The sequence below is a fragment of the Trachypithecus francoisi genome, unplaced genomic scaffold (assembly GCF_009764315.1).
Source record: "Trachypithecus francoisi isolate TF-2019V2 unplaced genomic scaffold, Tfra_2.0 Lachesis_group10, whole genome shotgun sequence".
Classification (NCBI taxonomy): Eukaryota; Metazoa; Chordata; class Mammalia; order Primates; family Cercopithecidae; genus Trachypithecus; species Trachypithecus francoisi.
This window is the reverse complement of record NW_022681455.1, coordinates 129282788-129309615: the sequence shown is the minus strand read 5'-3', so window position 1 is coordinate 129309615 and position 26828 is coordinate 129282788. Positions and strand designations below refer to the sequence as shown.

General features: G+C 63.4%; 1 protein-coding gene across 1 annotated transcript in view; it reads right to left on the bottom strand.

Moving 5' to 3' along the window:
- ZFPM1 (zinc finger protein, FOG family member 1) overlaps nt 1-26828 on the bottom strand; it is an 80037-nt gene that overhangs the window by 28129 nt on the left and 25080 nt on the right. Inside the window, exons 2-3 of the mRNA XM_033219312.1 lie at nt 19507-19611; nt 16655-16777 (exon numbers count right to left, since the gene is read on the bottom strand). Coding sequence (XP_033075203.1) covers nt 16655-16777; nt 19507-19611 — 228 coding nt within the window. The remainder of the gene's footprint in view (nt 1-16654; nt 16778-19506; nt 19612-26828) is intronic.

Here is a 26828-nt window from a genome sequence, read left to right as displayed (position 1 = left end):
AGCCCTGGTTGGGTCACTGATGGCCATGGCACCCCTAGGCAGGCCTCAGCTCCCCATCTCTGAGCTCTGGAGGCTGGGACACCGTGCTGAGGGGACGAGGCCAAGAGCTCGGGGGATGATGGGGGCTGTTTCTCCTGTTCTTGTCTGTGAAAAGCAAGGCCCGAGAAGCTGGGGGCCACGTGGGAGGTTACACAGCCAGCAAGTGGCATGAGAGAGTCGAGCCCAGGTCCTTCTGATCGCAAACCCATGACTGCAGCCCAGGCCATACCCCCACCTGCAGTGAGTCCCACCCACTGGGCAGCGGGCTCTCCGTGAAGTCCATTCCCCGTTCACAGACAGGAGCCACCGAGCAGGGTGGGCAGAAGGCCACCTGGAAAGGTCAGCAGGACCACAGCCCTCACTCGTGGCGGTGGCCCTGGCTGTGGCGCTCGGGACAGCCGAGATGGAAGGAACAACGTGACATGGGCTAGCGAGAAGGGAGACGGAGCCGCCGGACAAGACGCAGAGACGGAGCCGCAGGCGGATGAGACGCGGGTGATGGGATCAATGGATGCACCAAAGCTCGGAGGCAAAGCCACTCAGGGCTCTGCAGATTAGCCCGGCTCTTGGAGGCCTGACGAGGGTTCCCGCCCTGCCTCTCCCTGGGTCCCCCCAGCACCCCTCAGAGGGTCCAGGTCCTTGCAGCAGGGCTGAGTCTGGGAGAGGCAACAGAGGAGCCTGGGAGCTGCATGCCCAGGATGGGTAGAAAAATGGATCAGCTTTGCTGCTGAAAAACCAGATGTCACAGACGTCTGGGCCCTCCGGCCATGCTGGGGATATGGCTCTGCTCCTCAGAGCTGTGCCCCGTGCACACCCAGTGATGGCTACCGCCCTGTGGACGCACACTCAGTGCACAGCCTGCCCTGCGCGCCCACTCTGGGGCAGCCTCTTGGCCAGCCCCCATTCAGTCGTTTCTGGATTATTCTGTGTTATTGTGTGCCCAGCAGTGGGGCCAAGCCCCAGCACAAGATCCAGGTCCATTTCACTGAGGGGAAACAGAGGAGGGGCCTGCTCAAGGCCTCCCAGCACCCCGCCCTGGGAGACCCCAGGCCCACCACCTCCTGCCCTGGTGCCCCCCACCCCTCCCCTAGTCTCCCCACCCCCTGCTATGGCCTCCCTGCCTCCTGCCCTGGTCTCCTCTGCTTTCTGCCTGGCATGGCCCTTGTTGACCTCCTGGCCATGGTGCCTGGCCTCTGCTGGGCCACAAACCTCAGAGCACCCTGGAGGCCAGTGGAGAGCCCAGGGTGGGATTGGCCCAGAGCCCCAGGCCTCCTGGACAAGGTTTTCTTCTCACCCCAGGCCAGAGGTTAACAAAGGGCTTCGAACACCAGAACCTGCCTTCCTGAGATGTTTCCCTCAGACCCTGCACTCATGGTGGAGGGCTTCGGGGGGCTGGGGCTGTGGGGGGTGCCTTCCTTTGGGGTGAGGCACGTGGCCGGAAAGCCCTGTGGAGGCCCTGCCAGCAGCTGCACCTGCCGAGGCTCTCTCTCTGCTAGAGGTGGGCCTCACACCGTGTGCCCACCCTCCGAGCGCCCGCCCACCCAGCATGGTGGTCTCCTTGCCAAGTTGTGCTTACATCGCAGGAGGCCTGGGTGGGATCAGCAGACAGGTGGCATGGGCATCGTTCCTGGGAGCTGACAGCAGGGGGTGCTGGCTCCGGGGAATGGTAGGTGCCAGGCACGGTGCTGCCTCAGGGCCAGCCCACATGGCACGGTGCCAGGACCCCAGGAAGCCATCCGTGCGGAGGGTGATGCCAGCCCCTCCCACCTCCTCCCTGTCTCCCAGGTCCCCAGAGTATTCACCACCTCCTGGGGGCACCAAGGGGCAGAGGTCTTGATTTCATTAACTCTGTCTTCCTGCTAGACTGTCAGCCCCTCAGGGCCGGCTTTTGACGGCTGTGTCCCGAAGGCACTGGAACACCGGGGACCTGAGTGCCTGTGTTTGGAGGAGGACGGCACCGCTTCCTAGGAGAAGATGCAGCCAGCGCACCCTGGGGAGGGACTGGCCTCCTCGCCAAGGCCCTGCCCGGCTCTGGGCTACAAACAGGCAGTAAGGAGCAGCAGGCACAAGGGCCACGGCTTGGCTTGGCCCAGCCTGGGCCTGGCGTCCACTGTGGAGCAGCTGCGTCAGCCACCGGGCGAGGGAGCGGCAGGAAGGGCCGGCCCCAGGTGCCGCAGCCCCGGCTCTGCCCCGCCCACCCGCCAGCTGGTGCCTGTGAACTTCTCTTCCTATCGCCTGGAACATCGCTGCGATTATTGATTTTTTGACACAGAACAACAGCCCATCTTTATCGGGCTGAACCCTGGCCCCAGCTAATGGCAGAGCTGGGACCGCCTGGGAATAGCAAGGAAGGCAGGGTGGGGCCGAACTCCCCTGCAGGTACCTGGGGGCCCTCGTACCTGCAAGCCCAGTGGCCTGTCCTGGGGAGGGGTGTCTCTAAGGGAAGGGGCAAGGGCCTGACCCTACGGGGGCAGTGGGGCAGTGCTCAGGCCCAGACCTGCCCTTTCAGAGGCCTCGAGGGCAGCTCGGAGCCAGGTCTTGCCTGTCTGAACCCCTTCCATGGTGCTCTCCTGGGGGCTGCGGTCTCACCCACCACCACCTTGGCCCCCTCTAGGGCAACTGGACTGGCAGGCAGAGCCCCATGGTGCACAGGTGTCCCTCCATGTGCCCCCGAGGGGTCTGTGCACGGGGCCCAGCGAGGGCTCTTTCTCCCCGCACCCTGGGCGGCGTCTCTGCCACTCTGCAGCCCGTCCCCAGGGCTGAGGAGTCTGAGAGCCACAGCCTCATGTTACCTCCAAGCAGGGAGACTGGCGGCCTCTCCGGGCTCCTGGAAGGCTAAACACCCTGGGTCCTGGGCCTTGGTCTTCCTGCCTGGGAAGTGGGGAGAGGGAGCCGATTGACCCCCAGGCCCTAGTAGTCTGGTCTTCGGGGACCCTGAGGCCTGAGAACTGGGGCGGGGGTCCCTGGCTCTCCCCAGCCCTGCCCCATCCTATCAGTGGCTGGAAACAGGATGTTAGATAAGCTGTTTACACAGGACGTATTTTCTTTACCATATCTGTGTCCTATCGGCCCGGGCACCCCAGCCTCTGCCCCGTTTTTCCAGGGTCTACATGGCCCTGAAGGCCTTTTCTTCCCACCAGGCCCCTGCTCAGCCTGTGCATCTGCCCTCTGGGGGCTCCGTCTGTGCTCCATAAATGGGAGAGGGTGAGTGAGGGCCCAGGGTGCTGCCCCAGCCTTGGGTGAGACCATCCTACCCAGCCTGGCAGGCACCCACCCCCACCGGGGGCAGCTGCGGACACCTAGGCAGGTGCTGATGAGGACGCTGGTGCCCACTGAGAGCGTCAGGACACTGCCACCCCCTGAGAATGGAAAAGTCCCTTCCAGAAAAGGCTGCTGCCCTGAGCCCTCACTGACCCTTCGGTCTCGTCACCTCCACAGAGGAGGTGCTAACCAGGGGAAGACTGAGGCCTCGGGAGCCCAGGGTCTGCCTGGCACCCCGAGGCTCTAACCGGGATATGGAGCCTGTGCCCCGGGGTGAGCCCAGCCCCAAGTGAGTCCCAGAGGCAGAAGGTGCTTCTGTGAACTGTGAATGTGTCTCCTCTTCTAAAAGCTATGTGTGGTTTCATGGGCAGCCACAGAGAGTGCTGCCATGGCCCCAATCACCCCAACACAGATGAGAAGACCGAGGTCAGAGAGGACCTGGCCCCACAGAGCGGACCTGGCCCCGCAGAGAGGACCTGGCCCCACAGAGAGGACCTGGCCCCACAGAGCGGACCTGGCACCGCAGAGAGGACCTGGCCCCGCAGAGAGGACCTGGCCCCGCAGAGAGGACCTGGCCCCACAGAGTGGACCTGGCCCCGCAGAGAGGCAGCTGGCTGTCAGTCAGATGGAGGCCAGGCAGGGGCTGGGGAGGGTGGGGAAGACCAGGAAGCAGGAGGAGCTCTGGAGGCAGAACAGGCCAGCTCCTCCTCAGACACAGATCCCTCCACTCAAGAACCGGGGGGCCCCCAGACACAGCTCCCTCCCCTGTGCCTCTGCTCAGGAACCACAGGAGTCTCCACTGGCCCCTGAATCAAGCACTGTGTTACAATGGGGGTTCCTGTCCCAGGGGCGCGTGCTCATCCACCCACCCTGCCCCACTGAGCAGCACCAGCCCCCACCTGCAGAGGAGACAGCACACAGCCTTCCAGTCCCGTGGGGTTGGGGGAACAACAGCTAAAGGTGGGTGGGGGTGGTGACCACTCTGAGGGCAGCCCCGGATCTGCCATCCAGCCACTGTGTGTGCAGAGCAACCCACAAATGGGCACCCACGTGGCCTCCACTGCCCTTAGAACCATCTTCCTTCTTTGGAGGAAACGTGGCAGGACAACAAAAATTTAAAAAACAAATGGCTTACTGTTTTCGATATGCTGCCCTGAGCCCGTCCATGTCGGGATGATTTTTCTGGGACAAATTCCCAGGAACCAACTGCTGAGTCAAGGGAGGCAGCAGCTGGTGGTGCTGGGGCAGCCAGGACCAGGTGGCTCCGACCTGCGAGGTGGGGACCCTCGGCTGGGACGGGGTCGCCAAGGCCACTGCCTCCAGCAGCACTGGCTGGGGAGGGACAATGGGGCTCTGGGAGGCTGGGGACAAGCCCTAGACCCACAGTGACTCCAGGGTGGATCCAAACGGAAACCTGGGGCCAAAGCCCCTGTCCATGGCCCCAGGCCGCCCACAGGGCACAGGGACCAGGTTGGGGGACATGGAGGGGCACGCACAGAAGCATCACACCTATGGGGCAGAGGCAGGTCCTGAGTGCCTGGTGCCCGGGCCCTGGGCAGGGTGGGAGAGGGCGGGGGGCTGGGGTGGGAGGCGCCCTCACGAGACACAATAAACCCCGAGATAGCATCTTGCCGCATCTCAGGCCCTGCTCGGCCCTTTCGGGCAGGATATGACCAGCCCTCGAGCCGATGGCGGCCTCTTTGTCCCATCTCCGGGGACCGATCTTATCGGCTGCGTCCACGGCCGCTGTAATGGAAACGCGCGGTGAGGAAATAAAAAGTTACACGCAGAGACGGAGGAGAGATAAATAAATAAATAAATAAATAGGGGGCGGGTGCAGCCGCCTGAGGGGTGGAGGAGCTGCTAGGAGGGTTAAACCACGGGTGGGGGCGCTTGCAGGGCTGGGGTCAGGAGGTCAGGTCAGGGCTCACAGGCCTAGTCCCCACCTCGGACGAGCCATGTGAACTCACTGCGTCTCAGTTCGCTCATCGGCCCAGGAGCCCTCCCAGGCTGGGGTTGACCCCATGGCAAACAGCAGTGGCAGGAGGGCCCCGCACCCACACTCGCCACCTCCATCATCCACGCCCGCCACCTCCATCGTCCACGCCCGCCACCTCCATCGTCCACGCCCGCCACCTCCATCGTCCACGCCCGCCACCTCCATCGTCCACGCCCGCCACCTCCATCGTCCACGCCCGCCATCTCCATCACCAGCAGTGGTGTCTCAGTTTCCCTCCTGGGCAGGAGGAGGTGGAGAAGTCAGGCCAGTGTGGGGAGGGGCCGGCCTTAGAGACCCTGACATGTCCCCAGCTGAGGCTGTACCCCACAGGGAGGGCCTGCTGTACCTGTTGGTCAGGTGAGGACACCAAGGTGTGGTCTGGGGACCCAGCACTGTGCCCAGGACCCAGCTTAGCCCAGGGTGGCCAAGATCTGAGCTGACCATGCAGACATGCTGGGAAAAAGAAACCGTGGGCCCTGCCCTACCCCAGCAGCTCCAGGCAGCCTGAATTGTCCTGTCCCCGTCTCACAGATGAGGACCCTGAGCCCAGAACAGGGTGCAACAGGCCCCAGGTCTGTGGTGAGAGAGGTGACACCTGGAAGCTGGGTCTGCCGTTGTGCCAGCGGGAAGGCTGGTGCCAGTAACAGCAACAGTCCTAGCGGGGTGACAGCACGACCCAGAGTGACAGTGACAGCACCAGCAAGGTGACAGCAGCCAGGCCAGCAGCAGCTCTTCCTAACAGCACTGTTCCTGTGCTAGTGACAGTCACGGTGCCCACACTGGTGGCAACACGGGGCATAGTGGTGGGAACGAGGGCAGCTGGGGCAGCAGCTGCCAGCGACATGCTTGTGGCCTGCCCAGCGCCTGCCCACTGTCCCAAGGGTCCTCCCAAGAGCGCCTTGTGGCCATCTTCCTGAGGAGGCCACCAGCTCAGGCAGGGAGCTGACTGTGTCCCCGGCCATGCGGCAGGCCCAGGAGGGGCAGGGAGGGACGCTTCTGGGCAGCCGCCGGGGCTCCAGGGGCTGGCCCAGGTGATACTGGTGGGCCTGCCCCCGAGATGTCTGGGAGGGGCTGGTAGGGCAACGGCGGGGGCCCGGGCGGGGGCTGGTGGTGGGGGATGGCCGGGGCAGGAAGCCGGGTGGGAGGGCGGAGGAGGAAGCCAGCTTGATTAGCGCCTGCGGCCGAGATAGGCTGCCCTGGCCACAGATAGCTGCTCCCGGAAGGTGGTGAGGCCAGTGGGCAGCACGGCAGGCAGCCAGGCCCGGCCCCCACCCCCCAACCACGGGGACGGCTGGAGACCCAGGGCTCCAGCTGTGCTCCTCATGGGGCATCCACCGTCCCTCACCCTCTGCTGCCATGGGGCCGAGGAGGGGCCCGGGGAGCCCACAGGACCCTGGGGGCTGGGCCTGGAGAGCCTGGACAGGTGGGCCTGGGCCCTTCCCTGGGAGGCAGGCCTGTGGACTCTGTGCCCACTCGGACCCTCCCCAGCATGGGGGTGGGGTGGCTACCTGACCTCTCCTGGCTCAGTTTCCCATCTGTGAAGGGGACACAGTGCCCACTTCAGCCAAGCACTTTCCTGGATCTCCCTCTGTCTGCCCCTGAACTGTCCTCCACCCAGCCAGCGGGATTCAGGGGCCACCCAGGTGGGGCCCCCCACTGTGCACAGACCTGCCCCGTGCCCAGCCTGCTAGGCACCAGACTCCGCCCTGTCCACGTGCCCGGTCCTGCCTGTCCCTTGGCCCCTTCGCTGCCCCCAAAGTCAGCTGGGCCGGCCCCACCCCAGGCCTCTGCACCAGCCCGCATCTCCAGCGTCACCCCCACGACTGCTCTCTCCTCCCCGGCGGCTGCTCTGGAGGCCGCATCAGGGTCTGTTTTGCTCACACAGCATCGCCCTGTCTATGGCAGGGCTGGCACACAGTTGGTGCTCAATACATGGAAGTACAAGAGAGTGAGTGAATGCAGGCTCTGCCTGCAGTTTCGGGACCTCGAGGCCCAGGTGACTTTCCTGGGGTGGAGGCTGAAGTCAGGGCCAGGCTCAGGAGGCAGCTTCTGTATGGCCAGGGCTGGGGTGGGTGCGGGAGGTCAGCCAGGCCTCAGGGTGCTGGCAACCTGGCCATGGGGAAGCCACAGGGGCCATGGGGGAGCTGGGGATGAAGGAAGGGGAGCCGGTCTCAGGGGCTGCAGATGGCTCTGGCCCCAACCTCAACCCTGACCAGGGACTCTGCCCACAGGGCCTTGCGTGGAGAGGCAGGCCTGGGGTCTGGTGGTGCAGGCAGGACCCGGGTGCGGCCCCCACCCTGGCCTGGGGCCAGTGCTTGGGAGAGGGGAGGGAAGGGTGTCATGGGAAAGCTCAGGGCCAGGGGCAGCCAAGGTGTCCACGCCAACCACCCAGGGTCACGCCGGCCAGAGCCTGCGACCTCTGAACTCGTTTCCAAGATAACTACCCTCTGCCACTGCAGGTCTGACTCTGAGCTCACTGCTGCCTCACCCCTGCGCTCACTCCAGATCGGCGGGGTGCCCCCGGCTCAGGGACTGCGCCCTCACCCTGGGACACCATTTCCAGATGCCCGTCACCCATTTGGGACTCAAACGTCGGCTCAGCGAGGCCAGCTCTGCCTGCCCCTCGGATACATGGTGTTCCTACCACGTCATGATTTGGGGTGTCTCCCTCACCAGAGAGCAGATCCTGGAGGGCCTGGGCTATGCTGGCCTGAGCATGTCCCTCATACACACGCTGGTTGAATGAACACACCACTTCCTTCTCTTGACCGCTCCCGGGCGGGACACCCATGTTCTTTCTGGTTCCAGGGCCCATGTCCCTCCACACACACGTCCAGGGTAGGCCCATCCCTGTCTATTCCCAGCACCTGATACACGCCCGGCCCCAGCGTGCTCAGCAAACCTCCAGGGAAGTGGTGTGGCTGTGAGACACACAGCCCCTCCTCGGGTTCTGGCTCCAGCTCCCCATGGCCCCCTCTGCCCCGCTGTGAAGTGGGGCAGGGTCTGGGGCTCCCTCTGGCGACCCCTCAGTTGGGCCCCTGTTCCCTAGGACAGCCAGAGGTGGTGGCTCCTGACCCAGCACTGGGTCTGGTCTATGGAGCTGACCCCAGGCTGACCCCTGCCATCCGCCAGGGTCCCTTCCCCCCGTTAATCTAAGACTAATAGTGCTATCGGGGGCAGCGCCGGGCTGCTGATAAGGCAGAATAGCTGGAATGATTTCCCACCCACGCACGCCGGGTGGGGAGGGAGCGCCGTCGCCTATCGGCCCATCTCCCTGCTGTCCATCAGGCCGGGCCCCCGCCTCAGCCTCCTCCCGATAGCAGGCCTTGAGGTTTGCGTAGACGCTCGGCCGGAGAGATTAGTCAGATGGAGCTCAGCCCAGATAACCAGCCCGACGCCCTCACACACTTGGGTGAGGATTCCCAGCCTCAGGCAGGCCCTGTCAGGACCCTTGGGTGGGGGGCCCTTTGTGGGCCTCGGGCAGGAAATAGTGGACAGAGCCCTCCTCCGGACTCACAGCAGCCGCCTGCTCCCAGCGCCGGGATGCTGTACCAGATTGCTCACGGCACAGCATCTGGACGAACGCCCCCCAAAAACCCTTCAGGATACCCATTTTACAGCCAAGAAAACCGAGACGGCTCCTTGCAGTCCCTGGCACTGAGCCCCCACCCTGACCCCTCTGAACCCCATCCACACCTGGACCCTAATGCTGCAGCCACGACCGACCACTTGAACCTCAGGCCCTGAGCTAGCTGCCTGTGTACACCCAACCCCATTCTACTGTGTCCGTCATGGCTCAGCGTGGGGCTGGGGCCGGGGCTGTCCACCTGCTGCCCCTCCCATCTCTCACACCCAGCCGGACACTTGAGTGTCCCTTCTGCTGGCCAGCAGTGCCCTGGAGACATGGCCAGCCTTCCCATCTCTGCCACCAGGGCGGCCCAGGACAGAGTGGGCATGGAAAAGTCATGACTTGTGTGATCAGCTGGAATTCCCCTTGTCCATAGTGGTCCCGGGAAAGAGCTCCAGGCCTTGAGGCACTTACAGGTGGAGCGAGCCAGGAGCAGGTGTTTGCAGATCCTGGGCAAGGGCAGGCCTGCCAGCCCCCCGCCCACAGGCAGCGCTGCTCAAGTCCCAGCCCCATGTCCACTCAGGGTTGGACCACCGTGGCCAAGCTGCCTCACCTTGCTGAGCCTCCGTTTCCCTAACTGTAGAGCGGGACCCAACTCAGATCTCCCCTGCAGGACTGGCTGCTGGACACGAGAGGCCCTGTGTGCCAGGAGTCGAGAGCTCCCCTCACAGGAAATGCCCAGTGAGAGGCGATCTCCTCAAGTCCCTTGTACATGACCCATGCTGATGTGTTCTTATGCCCAGCAGTGGTGGGTGAGGGTCCCCGTCCCCACCCCGAGCCCCCTCTCTGTTGCTTTCTCTCCCCTGTGGCACACCCTGGCCAGGGCAGGTGGGGACATTTTGTTCCACAGCCTGAAGCCTCCATATGGGGGCTTCAGGGTCCAGGGGAGCCCCCTGTTCAGTCTCAGTGCCAGGGTACCCCAGGCCTCTCCCCCATCAAAGGCCCGGCTTCCCAGGCCCCGCTTTGCCCCTGGAGTCAGTGAAGTGGGGCGGGGTCTGGGCTTCACGGTGATTGCTCACCCGGGAATCGCACAGGCCAGGGCCAAGGTTGGGTCGGGTTCCCAAGCACCAACCCAACCCCACTCTGCTCTCCCTCTCCGATCCAGCCTGTCTCCAAGGCTGGGCTCCAGCCTGGAACCCCCAGCCCTGTGCTCTCAGGATAAAGCCAGCCCCGCTGCTGTCACGTCCTGGGCCTCTCACCTCTGCCCAGGCTGGTACCTCCTCATGGAAAACCCTTCCAGGCCAGGCAGGGGACGTGTGCTGAGCCCGCTGGGAAAGTTCTCGCTGACCCCCAAGGGCAGTGGACGCCACCGCCGGGTGCCCTCCAGAAGCATCCTCCCTTGGCTCCAGAGGATTCTGGGATGGAGCGTCCCGCCCTGCCCGAGGATGGCCGTGGGGCCACATGGAGCCCAGGCTCAGGCGGGAGCTGTGGGTGTCACTGCTGGGAGCCTGCCCCAGAGCCTATGTGCAGTGCGGCCACGCTCTGCCCTAGACAACCCCAGCTCCCATCTCACAGGCGGACTCCTATGCTCCTCTTGCCTTAGCATGCCCCCTCCCCATGGCCCAGTGGCATTTTGTTTCACACATTTGGTTACCAGGAAAAAGCTCTAGGCCCCGAGACGCTTTCTGGTGAAGGGGACCCCACCACCCTAGGCCCCGAGATGCTTCCTGGTGAAGGGGACCCCACCACCCTAGGCCCCGAGACGCTTCCTGGTGAAGGGGACCCCACCACCCTGGCCCCCAAGTGGGCTCTTGGCTGCTCACCTTCCGTCTGGGGCCCATAGAGCCCAGGCTGCCCTCATGTTACTTCACACACAGAGTGGTGGGAAAGCCCCATGGGCCTCTGAGGCCGCCTCCTCGTTCCCCAGCTAGCATGGCACCCTTGGCACGGTCCTGCCTTTAGCGTCAGGTCTTAGGCCATCCTTCCCACCCTTGGTGCCTGCACCACACTTTCCCAGACAGACACAGGCAGAGCTAGGGGAGACTCACTCTCTGCCCACCCAGCAGACCAGACACCTCCTCTGCACTGGCACAGGTGGGCAGGTACGGGGCCAGAGGAAGGACAGAGAAATGAGGCCTCCTTGGTGCCCCAGGATGGAAAAGTGAGGCCTCCTTGGTGCTGCAGGCGGCCCTGGGCAAGAAGCTTTCCTCCGAGCCCAGTTCCCCTCAGTTCTGCCCAGCCTCACAGAGGGAGGTGGGGGAGGTCTGTTCCAGGGGGAGGGGACTCCACACTCCAGGGTCCAGCCCCCATGCTCTTCAGCTTCTTCCTGCACCTGTTTCCTTGTGGCCCAGCCTGCACGATTACTCTCCGGGCAGACGGCCACACAGGGCCCGTGAAATGGGCCAGCCCAGAACCCAGGGAGTCGAATGGGACCCCGGCTCCACCCCTCCAAGTCCTAGTGGGATGGCATGTCTGAGCGCCTCCATTTTCCAAGGCAGGAGTGGGATGCCCAGGAGTTCCAGGACTCAGCCCCACATCCCACAGTGGGACAGTCCTGCAGGACGCGCCACAGCCGAGCTGCTCCTGAGCACGTGCGAGGATTATAGATTATGGCTTAGCCATTTGCATAGCAGAATCTTAAGCAGCTGCCCCTCCGGCAAACAAGGTCATTTCAAAGATAAAATAGGAGCTCTCCGCCTCCTGCCGCCCATCCTTCCCTTTGCATCCAGACTGGTGGCTCCAGGGAGGAAGAGGGAGTCCAGGCCCTGGCGGCCCCTGCTCTGCCTCCACCCGAGGTCCCTTCTCTGTGGCCACTCCTGGGATCGCGCTCAGACCCTGGCCCTTCTCTCCTCCTGCCGGCACCTCCTGCTGCCTCACTGGAGTCCAAGACCACAGGCTCAGTGACCAGGCTGCACTCCTGCCTGTCCACGTCTGCCTCGCCCCCCACTCAGGCCCTGTAGCCTCCTACCCACGCAGGGCTGTGCCCTCTCCCGCTGCCTCCGCTCCCTACTGCAGGGCCCCGACTCGCCCTGGAGGCCTGCGGACACCCCTCCTGGAATCAGCTCCTCTCTTCGCTTCCCCCTTGCTTCCGGGTTTGGTTTGGGTGGTGACAGCAGGGTTTGGTGAGGTGTGACTGGTCCCTGTGACGGGAGGCTCTGCCTGCAGGCAGCCTCTCACCCTGGCGGGTGTTCTGCTTTGGACATCGAGGCAACGACCCCACGGGTGGGTCCCGGCTCCCGTCTGGAAGCCTCCCTGGTACCGGGTGGGTAACGGGGTTTGGGGGGTGAGCTTCTCCTGCCATGAGGCCATGGTGACCGCCACTGACAGGGGACCGCAAGGTGGCTGCTCCAGGCCCCTGTTTGGCTGCCTCTCTTGGCCGCAAAAAGGGGAGTTCCAGGTTGCAGATGGCGGCTTCTCCCCGCAGAACCTACCTGCACCCCCTAATCCAAGAGAACCTAGGCCGCCCCGGGGTGGCTGACAAGCTCAAGGCCCACAGCCGAGGTCTGGGAAGCGGCTCCAGCCACACTCTGCGCTACACACTCCTCAGTCCTCCTCCTCATGGAGGCTTCCTGCGGCTGCAGCTGTGGCTCTCCTTATATCCATTTTGTAGATGGGGAAACTGGGACCTGGAGAGGTCAGGCAGCCTGCCTGCTGTCACTCAGCGAGGCTGGGCTGTAGAGCCCGTGCTCCTATCTCAGAACAGCTCCAGGCGCCCCCATTTGAAGCCGTGGCGCTCCAGAGCCAAGCCGCTTGCAGCAGACAGAGCTCAGAACTTTTGAAAACAAAAATCAGCACCCACTGAGTGCCTCCCTGATCTCTTTTTAGGGCTCTGGGAGCACCAGGTATCAGGTAGGGCCAGGAGGGGGCTGAGGTGGGGGCAGTAACAGGGCCAGGAGATCATAGGAAGTCAAGACAATGGCCACGTGCACACCGGGACAGTTCCCCGCACCCCAGGACAGCTCCCTGTACACCAGGACAGTTCTCCACATCCCGGGACAGCTCCCTGCACCCCGGGACAGCTCCCCACACGCCAGAACAGCTCCCTGCACCCCGGGACAGCTCTCCGCACCCCGGGACAGCTCCCCATACCCCGGGACAGCTCTCTGTACCCCAGGACAGCTCCCTGCACACCAGGACAGTTCCCCGCAGCCCGGGACAGCTCTCTGTACCCCGGGACAGCTCTCTGCACCCCGGGACAGCTCTCTGCACCCCAGGACAGCTCCCTGCACACCAGGACAGTTCTCCGCAGCCCGGGACAGCTCTCTGTACCCCGGGACAGCTCCCCGTACCCCGGGACAGCTCTCTGTACCCCGGGACAGTTCTCCGCACCCCAGGACAGCTCCCCACACCCCAGGACAGCTCCCCATACCCCGGGACAGCTCTCTGTACCCCGGGACAGCTCCCCACAGCTTGGGACAGCTCTCTGGTGCTTACAAAGTCCTTGTGCGCCCAGGACCTCACTTACATTTGCAGTAGGTGTTGGGGGCCTCTTGGGTATCCCCTGGGAGGAGGGGAGGGGCTGGGAGGCCTCCCCTCTGCCTAGTGTTACATGGTGCCTCCAGGGAGTCCCTGACCACCAGGGATAGGGCAGCCTGGCTAGACCCATGGTGGAGCTGTTGGGAGAGGCACCAAGGCCGGGTCTCTCCTCCAGGCTAACCCTGTCCACCTTCTGGATGTCCACAAGTCCCCATCACTTTCCCTGGGAAATGGGTCTAACCGGGGTTGGGGTTGGGGGGTTTCCCAGGACACCTGTGAGCCTGGGTCCAGTCAGCAGATGAGGGCCCTGGGCTCCAGGCTCTGCAGCGTCACCGGGTTCCATCCACATGCAGGACAGATGGGAAACAGACTCAGGGCCCAGTCACTTCCCCAAAGCCACAGGGTGCAGAGTGCACCTTGGTCCAAGCTGGGGCTCCCTCCACCCCAGATAGGAAAGGAGGATGGTGCCTCCCAGGCCACCTCGAGAACAGGGCCCCAGGCCAGGTTCAGAGGGGCTGGGGCAGGTTCAGAGGGGCTGGGGCCTACACTGTTTCCATACTTGGGGATGGGTGGGGTGGGAGCAGCCATGGGTCAGAGACCATGAAACAGAAATTGGGAGAGACAGGGGCAGAGACAGGGGTGAGGGAGAGAGGCATGGAGAGAGACAGAGAGAGAGAGAGAAAGAGAGGCAGGGAGGGAGGAAGAGAGAAGAACAGCAAAGAGAGAGGGAGAGAGGAAGGGAGAGAGGGAGAAGGTGGGGAGGGAGAGGGGAGAGAGAGGCGCTCACACAAGACAGAGCATCAGAGAGAGGGTCTGGAGACAGAAGGGAGAGACACTCAGGCCGAGCAGGGCAAATGTGGCCAATTCCCTATCGCGCCGCAACCACTGGACCGGTCACCTGGCCGGGCACTACCCTTGGGGCCACTGACCCTGCTGGCCATCGACGCACGGGCCGCCCCGAGAGATAAGAGCCCACAGAGCCTCCTTGGCTTCCTCGTGGGTGATAGCTCGGCCTGTGTGGGCTTGATAGGCCGTGGCCACTGCAGCGGTTGGCCAGCAGCCGCGTATCAGCCCATCACCGCCCACTGCACAGAAATTCGTATCTGCGGGAGCCGATAGGGCACCGCCCGGTCCAGAGGATGCACACAGCACAGGAAGCTCGGGGGTGCGCCCCAGCCCCAAACCACGGCCGGCCTCAGGGGCCCAGCCCTTCCCGGCGCCAGGCTCCATCCCCCAGGGCCTCCTCCGTCTGGAGAACAGGAGGATGATCTAACCCCTCTCAACACTGCAGGGGTGGACAGGGACCCGTGGGGTGACGATCAAACCTATGAACCCCAGGCCCAAACCCAGCTCCACCACCTCCCAGCCGCATGATGGTGGACGTGTGCTGCATCCCCGGGCTGGGCCTCCTTCTCCAGAGACTGGGGTCACCATCTTGGCCCCTCTTGGGGCTGGCGTGAGGACCGCCCAGCACCCCGTCTGCCCAGTGGCTAACTGGGTCCCACAGGTACACAATGGTCCCTGCCACTGTGTGGGTGGTCTCCACTGAAAGTGTGGGAGCTCTGAGGGCCCAAGGGGGCCTGTGTGCACCTTCCCCGCTACCCTATTCTACAGCTGGGGACATTGAGGCAGTCAGGGCAGCCTCTCCCAACCCCACAGCGCTGCACGTGAAAAGGCCTGTCAGGCTGACCCCGCAGCAAGGGCCTGAGGCACCAGCACCTGACCAAGACCCCCGAAGACACCAGAGCCTGACCGACCCCTGACAGGTGTGTCCTGGGCCTGCCCCCCACCTGGTGTCCCTGAGGAGAAGGCACGCAGCCAGCAAGTTTCTGCCATGGCACCTGGGCCCCCCACCATCTTTGGGTCCCAGGTGGGTAAGCCACATCGTCTGCTGTGCTGGATGCCTGGTTCCCCCTTCCTGGGGGACAGCAGGAGGAGCCCATGAGGACTGGTGGCCACGAGGCCCCAGCATTGCCTCGGGCAGCCCCACAGCCCGTGCAGGTGTGACTCGGCTTCCCCTTGGGACTGGGTCATCCTGGCTGTGGCTGCCCAGGCCCACCCCTCTCTCTGTGGTCCCGGCTGTCCCGTTGTGGGAAGGGGCCTTGCTGAACAAGAGGCCTCTCCACGCACGTGCTGCTGCCTACTTGCACCAGCGGGCCCGTGGACCCATCTTTCATGCTCCCTTGCTGCTGGGACCTCGCTGACCCCTTTCCATCTTGGTCCCCGGGAAGGAATGGGGTCCCTCCGCCTCAGCGAAGCCTTCCCTGCTCCCCAGGACGGCGAGTGCCTCACCACGCTTCTCTCCATAGATGGGGGCCCTGCTGGTGTCATTACGGCCGATTGCGCACTCTGCGACAGCCATCTCTCCCGGCTGTATGCCTGGCACACAGCAGGCACTCAATAAATGTTTGCTGCATCTGCACATGCGTCTGGCTTGAGCACCTGCCCCTCTTCACGCCGTCCCTCCCCCACGGGGACCTTGCGACCCCCAGTCCGCCTCTGCTGGGCCTCCTCCCTCCCTCACCCACCAGCTCCCATGACGGCCTCGGTCGGGCAACCCTGGGAAGCCACCCCAGACCCCCAGACGCTGCTCTGGTTCCTCGGGCCGCGGGATTTATTAGGAACAATAGACACAGTCTGACTGCCGGTGTTCCCTCTGTTCATAAATGGATGGAATTCGCAGTCCCCGAAGGGGCCACAGGGAGAACCCATTCGTGGGACTTCTGGGGTCAGAACTCCAGCTGCAAATCACGGAGCAGAGTCACCAAATCACCCTCTAGGACACACCCTGTGGCCCAGGCCCCGCGGGGCAGTGTGGCTCGGACTCCGTCCCCCACAGCCTGCAGCCACTCTGGAGTGGGGTGGGGTCCTCTCCTGCCCTTCAGGCCTGAGTGCCTGCCTGGGCACCTCAGCACAGCTCTGAATCTGGGCCCAGCTGGGAAGGTCGCAGGCCCAGGCAGCTGAGATGCAGCCTCCTGTTCCCACCTCGCTACCTTTCCCACCTCTGAGGACTCCTTCCTGGCCATCACACTAGCTCCTCTTCTGCGGCCCAGACCAGGCTCTGATCCAGGGAACCCCCCAGAGCTTCCTTGTACACCACGTGAGGCCCAGAGATTGGCCCGAGGGTGCCAAGCTGCAGCGATACCACCAGCTGCACAGGTTGGCTGAGCTTTGGACTAGGCACAGGCCTGGGCCTGGTGGGTCTCCAGCAACCTACACACCCGCCCCAGCACCCACGTGGCTCTGTTCCCAGGGGCCGGGCCAGGCTGCCCGGGAGGCGATGTTGCTGCCTCCACTGCCCACATGGTTACCTGGCCCGCTCCAGGGACTGCCCAGCTCTTCCTCCGTGGGCCTGGGTTCCGGTTCCTGTCCTTCCAGCTCCTTGGGGCCTCCTAGGGATGTGGGGGTCAGCGGCGGTGGGGGTGAGCTAACATCTGCAGAGAGGAAAACACCGTCACATCCCTCCTGAGCGCCAGGCCCTGAGCTGCCCCTCCCTTGGCCAGGAGGGATGCTGAGGCACTGGCCACCGGCTTGGGGAGCTCGGGCCCAGAGCCACCCCCACCTCCTGGCTCACTCTCACTGGGGTAAGACAGACATCCAAGTTTTCCTCTTGGTCTTTTAAAACCCCTCATCCCTCATTAATTGTTGCAATGATAATTGTTATTCCAGCTGCTGTTGATAATTAGGGCACAGGATGGCCGACCCGATGGACCTGCCCTAGCCAGCAGGCACACACGCGGCCGCCAGCTCCCCGGTCCCCTCTGCTGGCAGCTGGGGGCCCCTCCACCAGGTCCTGCACTGATTCCAGCCCAAAGGGCATGTTTGCCTTCCCAGCTGGCCTGATAACCACCTCGGCCCCGATCGATGCGATCCCATAAAGCCCCTCCACCCCGTGACGTCACATGCCCACAGATTATTAATACCCGCGATAAGGGCTGTGATTAACATCAAATAAGTCAATCACACAGTATAAAAGTCCTATTATTTTTGGCTATAAATCAAAGTGGCTGGCATCTGAGCTCCAGCCACTGCGAGGGAGCCTCACTGGACCCGCCAAGCGGCAGACACAGCTCCCGCGCTGCTGTCTTATCGTGCCCATCGCCACGCTATCACTAAGGCCTGTGCCAGGTGCAGCCCTGGTTGTTTTTTCCAGCTCCTTCCCGGGCCCCACCCCCACCCCCACCCCCATGCAGCCCTGGCTCCTAGATCAGATAAAGAGCCTGGCTCCCCGGGAAGCCGGCCTGGGTCAAAGTCCACCACTTGCCCTTTGTTGTGGCCCCTCCATCAGGGCTCCTGCAGCTGGCCGGCAGCACCTGTGTGCAGCACTAAGGCTGGCGGCGGTGACAGCCAAGGGCCATGGGGTCCACATGTGCCACACGTGCTCGCTCCCCATAGCCACTGAGGGACTGGCACCCGGCTCACATGTGCAGGAACTGAGGCTCCAAAAGGGTTAAGGGCCCAGCCCCGGGACCGGCCAGGGAGAGTTCTGACTGCACCACAAGCAGTGTTTGCCAATGGTGATGGGAGCAAGGGCAGGAAGGAGTGGCAGCCAGTGGGTCCCAGGCCTCACCAGAGGCTGGGCCGGACACCTGCACCCAGCCTGGCCATCCTGGGGCAGGGATGTCCCTGGGTGAGCTGGGGGAGATGGCGGACCCAGCCCTGGGGTCAAGTCCCACTGGCTCTGGTGACCCCGGGGCCTGCTGCCAGAAAAAGGGGCCCAGGCATAGCAGGCTGGGCGTGTGCAGATGGGGTGATGAGGCCTGCTGGGCTCCTGGGGCTGCGGCCCACCCAGAGGGGACTCTAACACTCAGACTGGGAAATGCTAGGGTGGGGGTCCCCACTGAGAAGTCCCCCTCCCAAGCGAGGGACCAAGGTCTGCCTGGGATCTCCACCCCAGCCCCTCGGCTGCAGACCGCTCTGTAACCTCTCCCCACCCCCGTTGGCCTTGGAGCCTTTGGACCTGCTGTCACTGCCTCCTGGCATCCCTCCGCCCATCAGGGACAGCCCCACGCATCCATCTCTCCTCCACCCCAGCTCACGTCACCCACCTAGCACCCTCCCAAACGGTCCGGGTATGGCCACATCTCCTCCACGTTGGAGTGGGGGTAATTCACAGTCTGTGTGCAAAGGGTTTCATGGCACGGTATGAGATTGGTGGCTGGGCCTGCAAGTGGAGTGTGGGGGAGCTGGGCAGAGCCCACCCCACAACCTGCTGCTGTCTCTCTCAGACCTTGGAAAAAAGGGGTGAGCATGCTGACCTCTCCTGGCACCTCTGTCCCAGGGAGGCCCCTTCTCCCAGGGTCTCTGGGTGTGTCTGGGGTACAGCTGTCTCCAGCAGACCTCCTTACGGCAGGTTAACTCTCTCCCAGGAGGGCAGGCCCTCTTCTCGGCTTGCAAAATGCCCTGCCCCATGGAACTGGCCACCAGGAGGGGCCAGGGAGTGTGGAGGAAATCAGGCTAAACCCAGACCTGGGTGGGACCCCCCACTAGGGCACTTGCCAGCTGAATGACCCTGGCAAGTCACCAAACTTCTCTGGTCTGTGAGTGGGGTGTGGTGCCTTAGCAGGAGACACCACTGTGCACCGAGCACCCACTTGCACCCAGCATCCACTTGCACCCAGTGCATCCAGCACCCATCTGCTGTGCACCCAGCATCCACTTGCACCCAGTAACCACTGTGCACCCAGCACCCATCCACTGTGCACCTAGCACCCACTATGCACCCAGCACTCACTTGCACCCAGCACCCACTGTACACTCAGCCCAAGCAGCATGCCAGCAGGGGCCACAGCTCACCAAGCCCCACGGAGGGGGCCTCATGGTCCCCACTTCACAGAGGGTTTACTGAGGCTGGGAGGGGCATGGATTCCTGTCCAACCCTGGGCCAGACCTGCCCCATCTGGGCCTCGGTCTGCTCATCTGTATGAGGGCAGGATTTCAGGCCGCATATGCGGTAGGTGTGCACATCTCCCTTTCCCCGGAGACCCCCCAGCCCCACCCAGGGCCTCTGGGCAACAGGCCTCCGGCTGGAAGACGCCTGTCCTGGACTCTCGCATATGGTTGGCCCACACCACTCGGACACCACTGAATTCTGAGTGCATGGTACGGGTAAGCAGTGGAGGCCCCAGCTGGAGGCATGGTGAGAGGGCTCAGTCTGACTCACCTGTACTGGGAGGGCTCGGGGCTTCAGGCGCCGTGGCCTTTTGCTCCATGTGGCTGGTGCCTACCAATTGCACCTCCTCTCCGGCCTCCATGTCTCCAAGGGAACCTGTGGACACAAGACGAAGGCGGTTCGGGAGGAGCTCTGGGGAGACAGTTTCTGCCTCCTGACCCCTCCTGGCATAGGCACAGCCCTGGTGCCCAGGTGGAGTTGGCAGCTGGGCAGGGGTGAGGTCATCCACCCCTATGAGGTCAGAGACCAGGTGGCTGTTAGCCGAGGGCTCCCTCTAGGTCCCTCAAGACTTGACATTTGGGCATGGTGGCTCACACCTGTGATCCCAGCAGTTTGGGAGACCGAGGTGGGAGGATTGCTTTGAGTCCAGGAGTTTGAGAGCAGCCTGGGCAACATGGCAAGACTCTGTCTCTATAAAAAATACAAAAATTAGCTGGGTGTGGTGGTGCACGCCTCTAGTCCCAGCTACTAGGAGGGCTGAGGTGGGCGGATCGCTTGAGCCTGGGAGTTGGAGGCTGCAGTGAGCCGCGATTGCACCACTGCACTCCAGCCTGGGTGACAGAGTGAGACTTCTGTCTCAAAAAAAAACGACCTGATGATCCTTGACGAACCCCCATCCTCTGCAACAATTCCAAAGCTGCAGGATCACCTCCACCCACCCTCACCTGCCCTGACCCCTGGCTTCCGCTGGGCCCACGGATTCCACTCTTGCCAGAGAAGAGTCGCCACCCCTGTGTCTCTTTCCCACCTACTCCCCCCAGCACCAGGGGACAGGTCCCCACCCGCTCTGGCAGCCGTGGAGCAGCAAGGGGGCCCTCCCTGTCCCGTAGGCCCAGCGTCCATCCAGGCCCCGAGGGTCGCCATCACCACGGCCTCCGCCCGGCATCACCCTCCAATGCCCCGCCCAGCGGCCCAGTCCCTGTGCGCTTCCCTCACACTCATTCCCTCAGTCTGGGAACTCCCTGGGGTGATGCCCTCACCCAGCACAGGCCCTGCACAAAGCAGGCACTCACGGACTTGTTGAGCAAACAAACCGAGCAGGGCACAGGTGTCTGCAGCACCGGTGGGTGGAGGGCCTCAGGGCCTGGGCCCCTCAGAGACTCACACATCAGGGTGGGGGACTCCAGGAGCCCACCTTACAGGTGACAAGGCAGACTGAGACAAGGCCATGTGGCCCAAGTGTGGGGGCAGCTGCCCCGGACCCCACAGTGGCTGTGGAGTGGCGCTGAGTGCAGGCGTGCGTGCTGATGTCTGCCCGCGAGGCTGGTGATGGGTGATGGTGTCCAGTGTGAACAGAGGACAGAGGTGTCCTTCCGTATCCTGCCTGACTGCTCCCTGGGCCCCCAGGCCCTGACTCAGTCGGCGTGCTGGGACTGCAGCCTCCGCAAGACCTGGCCTGCCCAGCCTTCTACTGTCCTGTGTGAGGCACGATGGGGGCAGAGCCTCCGGACCCACTCAGGAGTGGGAGGGGCCGAGGCCCTCCTGAGCCCAGGCCCCACGTCCTGCAGCTCCCAAGTCACAGCAGAATACGAACAAGAAAAGTCTAGAAACTGCGTCAGTGTCTGTGAGTTCATGTGTCAGGGGAGCTGAAGGGGACAGAGTGGGCTTCTCTGGCGGGGGGGTGGGGGGGTGGGGCAGAACAGAAGACACCAGAAGGAAGGCCTAAGTGTTGCAGGCTGGAGACACCACCTCCTGAGGGCTGAGCTCTCCGTCCCTGGAGGCGAGCAAGCCGCACGGATGGAGAACTGTTCGGCGTGTGTGCCTCTGGCTTGGTGGTTCCTGGCTTTTCTTGCCTCATGGCCCCTCTGGGAATCTGATGAAACCCGGTGACTCCTCCCCAGAAAAACACTGAGGCGCCCACACGGGCCCAGCTTCAGGAGCTTCTCTCCGAATCCCCACCGTCCTCCTTCACAGCCCCTCATGCTCCCCGCTCTGCTCTGTGTCTCCAGGGAAAGGCAGAAGATGGGAGAGAGAAGGGCAGGTCAGAGGTGGAGCCTGCTGACACCTGAAACACCTGCCCAGCCAGTAACAAACGTGCCACCCGCCAGCGTCCAATGCCGGGTTCAGAGGCTGCCTCATGTCAGAGACCCCCAAAGATGCGAGAGAATGAGAAATGCTGTGACTGAGTTTCAGGTTGATGTCCAAGGCTGACCCTGCTGTTCCACGCAGCAGGGAGGTGGGAAGGTGGATTTTCTGTGTTTGGACTCCAGCCCCCTCTCTGATCATCAGCAGGCTGTGGCTGGCTGATGCCATCAAACCAAACTGCTCCTAGATGGGCAGACGCCTTTTCTGCCTTCTGCTGACACCTGAGGGCCAGGTGCCGCTCCAGGATGCAGGGGTGCACCAGACGCTGAACACTGCCCGGGGTGTCCAGGCCACTGTGGGGACAGTCAGAGAACAACAGATGGGCCCCAACCAAAAACAACGGCAAGTTCTAGAAGCACAGTGAGGGAAGGAGCCATGAGAGAAAGAGAAAAAAACACGGGGAGAGGAGGGGCTGCCACCAGCAGATCTCGGAGGGAACAGTGTGGTTGTTGTGAGACCAGCCCCTGAGAAGACAGCTCCGGCAGAGGGGGCCGCAGGGGCAAAGGCCCCCGGTGGGGACAGAGGTGGTGGAGGAAGGGGAGGTTGGGGGCCAGGGTGTGCTGGCAGCTAAGGCTGAGGGCAGGCAGGGTCCTGGCCGTGCTGACCTCAGAGACCACGGGGAGGAGGCGACCCTCATCCTGGGGCCACTGGGGAGCCATGGGGGAGTCCTGGACAGGAGGGACAGGCTGGACTTTCCCAACTGCAGCCTTCGGGGTTCTACCTGGGACCCACAAGTCCTGGCCTCCTCAGAGCACCTCAGAGCTGTAATTACAGGAGAGGGCTGGGCTCAGACCACACAGGAGCCAGCCCCAGGCGAGGACTCGCAGCCTCCCATCAAAGCTCCCACACGGGCAGGCTCCAGGGCGGTCTGGGCACACGCCTGACTGGTCCAACTCCTGCCCCTGGGACAGGAGGCCCAACCCGAGTGCTCTCCCTCAGCACACGCCAGGGCAGAAAAGCAGCCATGACGGCCCCACCCCCCCACCTCTGGGGTCGGCCCTGAGCAGGCAACGCCATCCACAAGGCCAGGAGGTGCTCAGCCATCCCCACCTTGGCGGCAGCATGTGAAGCACTCAGCTCAGCCTGGCTCCTCCCCATTCTAGAGGCCTGTGCTTTCCATGGCTGTCATGGAGCTCAGAGGGGCTGCCCAGGAGCTGAGGTCCCTCCTGCTGAGTAGCTGTAGGGCCTCAGGGCCTCAGTCGCCTGCTCTGGCAAATGGGCTCGAGGCCACCTGCTTTCAGGGACTTTGGGGACCAGAGCACTGGGGTTGGGGTCCACAGGAGACGCAGCCCTGTGCATAGCTGCCGCAGCTCCAGGAAGGCAGGCTGGCTCTCCATGCCCCACCCAGGTGGGCCTCAGACACCCAGAGGGGCGCTGGGCTGGTGATGGGTTCTCCTATTTACAGGAGAACAAAGGCGCCTGCTCTACACAAAGCCGTGACAACGAGCGTGGAGAAAGAGGCTGCCAGGGTAATTTCAGTTCCAGCACAATTAAAACAGCTCTGATAATGCAGGAGACAATTGTCAGCCCACAAATAGGGTGTGTCGAGGCGGATGCTGCCCTGGGCCTGCCTCGGTGTCTGAGAGCAGCTGCCTGGTCCCCGCCGAGCCCGAGTCAGCACTGGTCCCATCTGTGGCCCACTGGGGGTCCGTGGGGACTGTCCAGATGGGCGACGGAGCGCTTGGGCCCCTGCTGGCTGGGGGCATCTGTGAGCCACATCTCCTCTCTGCTGCTTTCCCCCTGGGCTAGCAAAGACTCCCCCTAGCCTTTTTGGGGACCCTCTCTCTGTGCCAACAGCCGGAGCAGGCCAACCCATGGCCAGGCAGGCTGACAGCTGCTGCGTCCTTGCAGTGTGACCTTGAGCAAGTCACTCCACTCTCTGTGCTGTTTCCTGGTCTACAGATGAAGCCACAGCAGCTCCCACCTCAGGAGATGAAACGTGCAGCCTGCCGGCATCCTCAGAGCCCGACACAGGGCAGGTGCTCAGTAAACATGAACCGTGGCTAGTACAGATTTTGGGAAACGGGCGAGGGTGTGAATGGTTAAGACCGGACGGGTGGCGCTCAGCACTTTACAAATGCCCACCCTTAACTGCCCCCACCCATGTAGCCCAGCGAGGTGGTCTTCCAATTTCATTTCGGATGAGGAACCTGGGGTGTGGAGGGTGGCGGCCCACTCAGATCTCAGCAAGTAGGGGCGGTCAGGAAAGTGCATGGGGACAGGGTGCATGGAGGAGGGGGTACCAGGACAGGGACTTGGTGATGGCTGTGGCAGGGTGGAGTGGAGTGGGGTAAGCAGGACCTTGGGGGCAGCCATCGTGGAAATCCCACTCTCCAGCCACATCTCAATACCCACAGCGGGAAGCCGAGTCATGCCCACTTTACAGGTGAGTAAACCAAGGCCCAGCAAGGCCGAGTTGTGAGCTGCCCTGTCCAGGGCCCCTGGTGAGGAGGCAGTGGTGGGGGCGGTGGGATAGGAACTTGGGGCTGGATTTCAGACCTGCACCCAGCACACAGCCCTTCCCCAGGCCAGACACAGCCCCCTCACCTCCCTCGCCCCGGGCCCACCTGCAGTGAGGGTGATGCCAGCCCCATGGCATGGCCCGGCAGAGGTCAGTGGCCAAGGCCGCACCTGCCTGGGGGTGTCCACAGGCCATAGTGGTGGTCACCGGTGGCCAGGGCAGCGCTGGGCTCAGCCCCTGCGGTGCCTGGAGCCCCTTGGTTATCACAACTAGCAGACACCCGCGCGCCCGTCCGTCTACTGCTCATTAAGCCGGACGCCAAAATGGAAATGAAAACATAATAGCTATTTGATTGGGGGTGAGATATTTTGCATATTGGCTTGGCGCTGATAGCGGAATTTCATCAACTCCCTTTTTTCATGCTTTAAAACTGAATTACGGAGCTGGCTCTGTGCAGCGGGATGATCCCAGCTCCCTTCCAAGTCCCGGTGCTGACGATTAAGGTGGCCCCTCCCAGCTTTGATGGTGAGGCACTGGGGGGCTCCTTTGAACGACTGCCTTACAGAAAGCCAGAACCAGTCGCTGAGGAGAGGGGGGACACCCCTCAGACTGTGGGCCCCAGGGTGGCCATGCCAGGTGGGGCGCAGATGGGGGCTGTCGATGAGGAGTCTGAGGACCCTGGGGAGGCCCCTGAGGTGCCCCTGGCTCTGTGGCCTTGTGCAAGCCTCCTGAAAACCAGGGCCCTGGCCCAGGGAGCACCCTGCCCCAGCTCAGGGTTCAAGAGCAGCCTAAGTCCCCAGTGGGTGCCTGCAGGGGACACAGGTGCCTATGCTGGCCTCTCTTGGGGGTCCTCTCATTCTCGGTGTAGAGGGGAGGAAGTGGAAGTATAGGTGCCTGCCCAGGCCCCATGCGAGCAGCTGGTGGGGTGGGTGGCCACTGGCGGCCACATAGCCCCGCTCCTCCCCGACCAGAACCACGGCTCTTTCCTTCACTCATTCGTCGGCTCCCTCCCTCGCCCGCCCCCTCACGCACTCAATTCTTCCTCCTTCGCTTTTGCTGGCTCCTTTCCCCTTCCTGAGCCCTCGGCGTGCCCCACCCTCACGAGGTGCTGGAGATCCTGCAGTGGCCAGCCCCACCCCCCCGAAAAAGTGGAAGATGCCAGTGTGGGCACCACAGGAAAGAGTCAGAGGTGCCATCCAAGAAGGCTTCCTGGAGGAAGTAGCAAGTGGGTGGCAATCTGGATGGGGAGAGGAGGAGGCTGCCAGCACCAGGTCCAGGGAAAAGCACTCTGGAAGGAGGGAACAGCAGGAGCTGAGGCTGGCGCAGGGCAGGCAGCTTCTCCCTGAGCCTGGTTTCAGGGGATGAAACTGTCTTGCCAAAGGCTGGTGTCAGGACTCAGACAGGTGTTGGCAGCGGGCACTGGGCGCAGATGTGAGGTTGTCACCACAGCTGCTGTTACTGTTTCTACTCTGCAGGGACTTGCCGCATCTTCCCCCTTTGGCAGAGGGTGTGAGTGGGTGAAGCCAGGGCTGGGGGAGGGAGTGCTGTGGGGGGGCCGCGTGGGGGAGGGAGGGAAGGGGAGGGGAGCGGTGAGGGGCACAGGTCAGGGCAGAGGATGGGACGGGGAGATGGAAGAGGAGTGGGGCTGGGGAGGCGGAAGAGACAGATCCCCAGGGCTGGCCTCCTGGTCTCGCTGGCCCTGGGCAGCAGGTCGGCAGGCAGGGTGGGGGGGGTCACAGCATTGCCAGGAGAGAGACCCTGGCCTCTGGCGGCACACAGCGGCCAGATAAGGCCCTGATAACAGAGAGAAAACGGCAACAGATTCAGACTTTCCCACCAGCTGGGCAGTTCGGGCCACGGTGGGGACAGAGAGGAGACCGGGACAGCCCCGCTCGCTCTATGGAGGCCACACTATGGGAATGCAGGGTGACTGGGGCCCAGGCTGGGTCTGGGGGCCATGGTGAGCCATCACAGAGGGCCTGGGTCCCCCAAGCTGACCCGAGTTGAGTCTACAGCTCGACCTCTTGGCCGGCAGGCACCTGACCTCTGGCCGAATGGCCCCCTCCCGGGTCTCTGGTGAGTGGCTGATGCTCTCCACATCCCCCAGCCCAGCTAGGAGCATCTCTCATCCCACGAATCTCGCCAAGCAGGGAAACCGAGGCACAGAGAGCAGCAGTAGCAGCAGCCCAGCCCCGCCGTCAAAGTGGGGTCTGCTGGCAACGCCAGCCCATCACCACCTGTGTGGGGAACCCAGCCCCACGGCAGGGACTCAGGACTCACCGCCCACACCCTCAGGAAAAAGTGGCCAGTACCTCACACGCAATCCATCGAGCAGCCAGGCTGACTTCCAGGCACAAGGGCAGCTGAGGGAGTGGGCGGCAGAGCCTGGGAGAGCCCAGAGCAGACGGCGCCTTCTGTGCCTACCCACCTATCCACCAGGGAGCCCAGGCTCAGCACACACCCCTGGACTCTCATGCTTCCTTCACATCCAACACATCACCCAGGTGTGGCCTGGAGCCGCCATTGCCATGTGGGGTCCAGGCCCCTGGGCAAGTCCCCGCCCCTGTTTCCCTCAGGTAGCATTTGTCACCTGACTGCTTAAACCCACAGGTCCTCAGGTTGGCCCCCAATTCCTTCCCCTGCTGCCCCTGCCTCAGGGCCTCAGCACCCCTTGCCCCCTCTACGGGAACCCTCACCCCTCTCTGCAGTTGAGGCCTCCTCATTCCTCCGGTGGAGGCTCTTTCTCCCAGTCTAGGTCTGTCCGCCG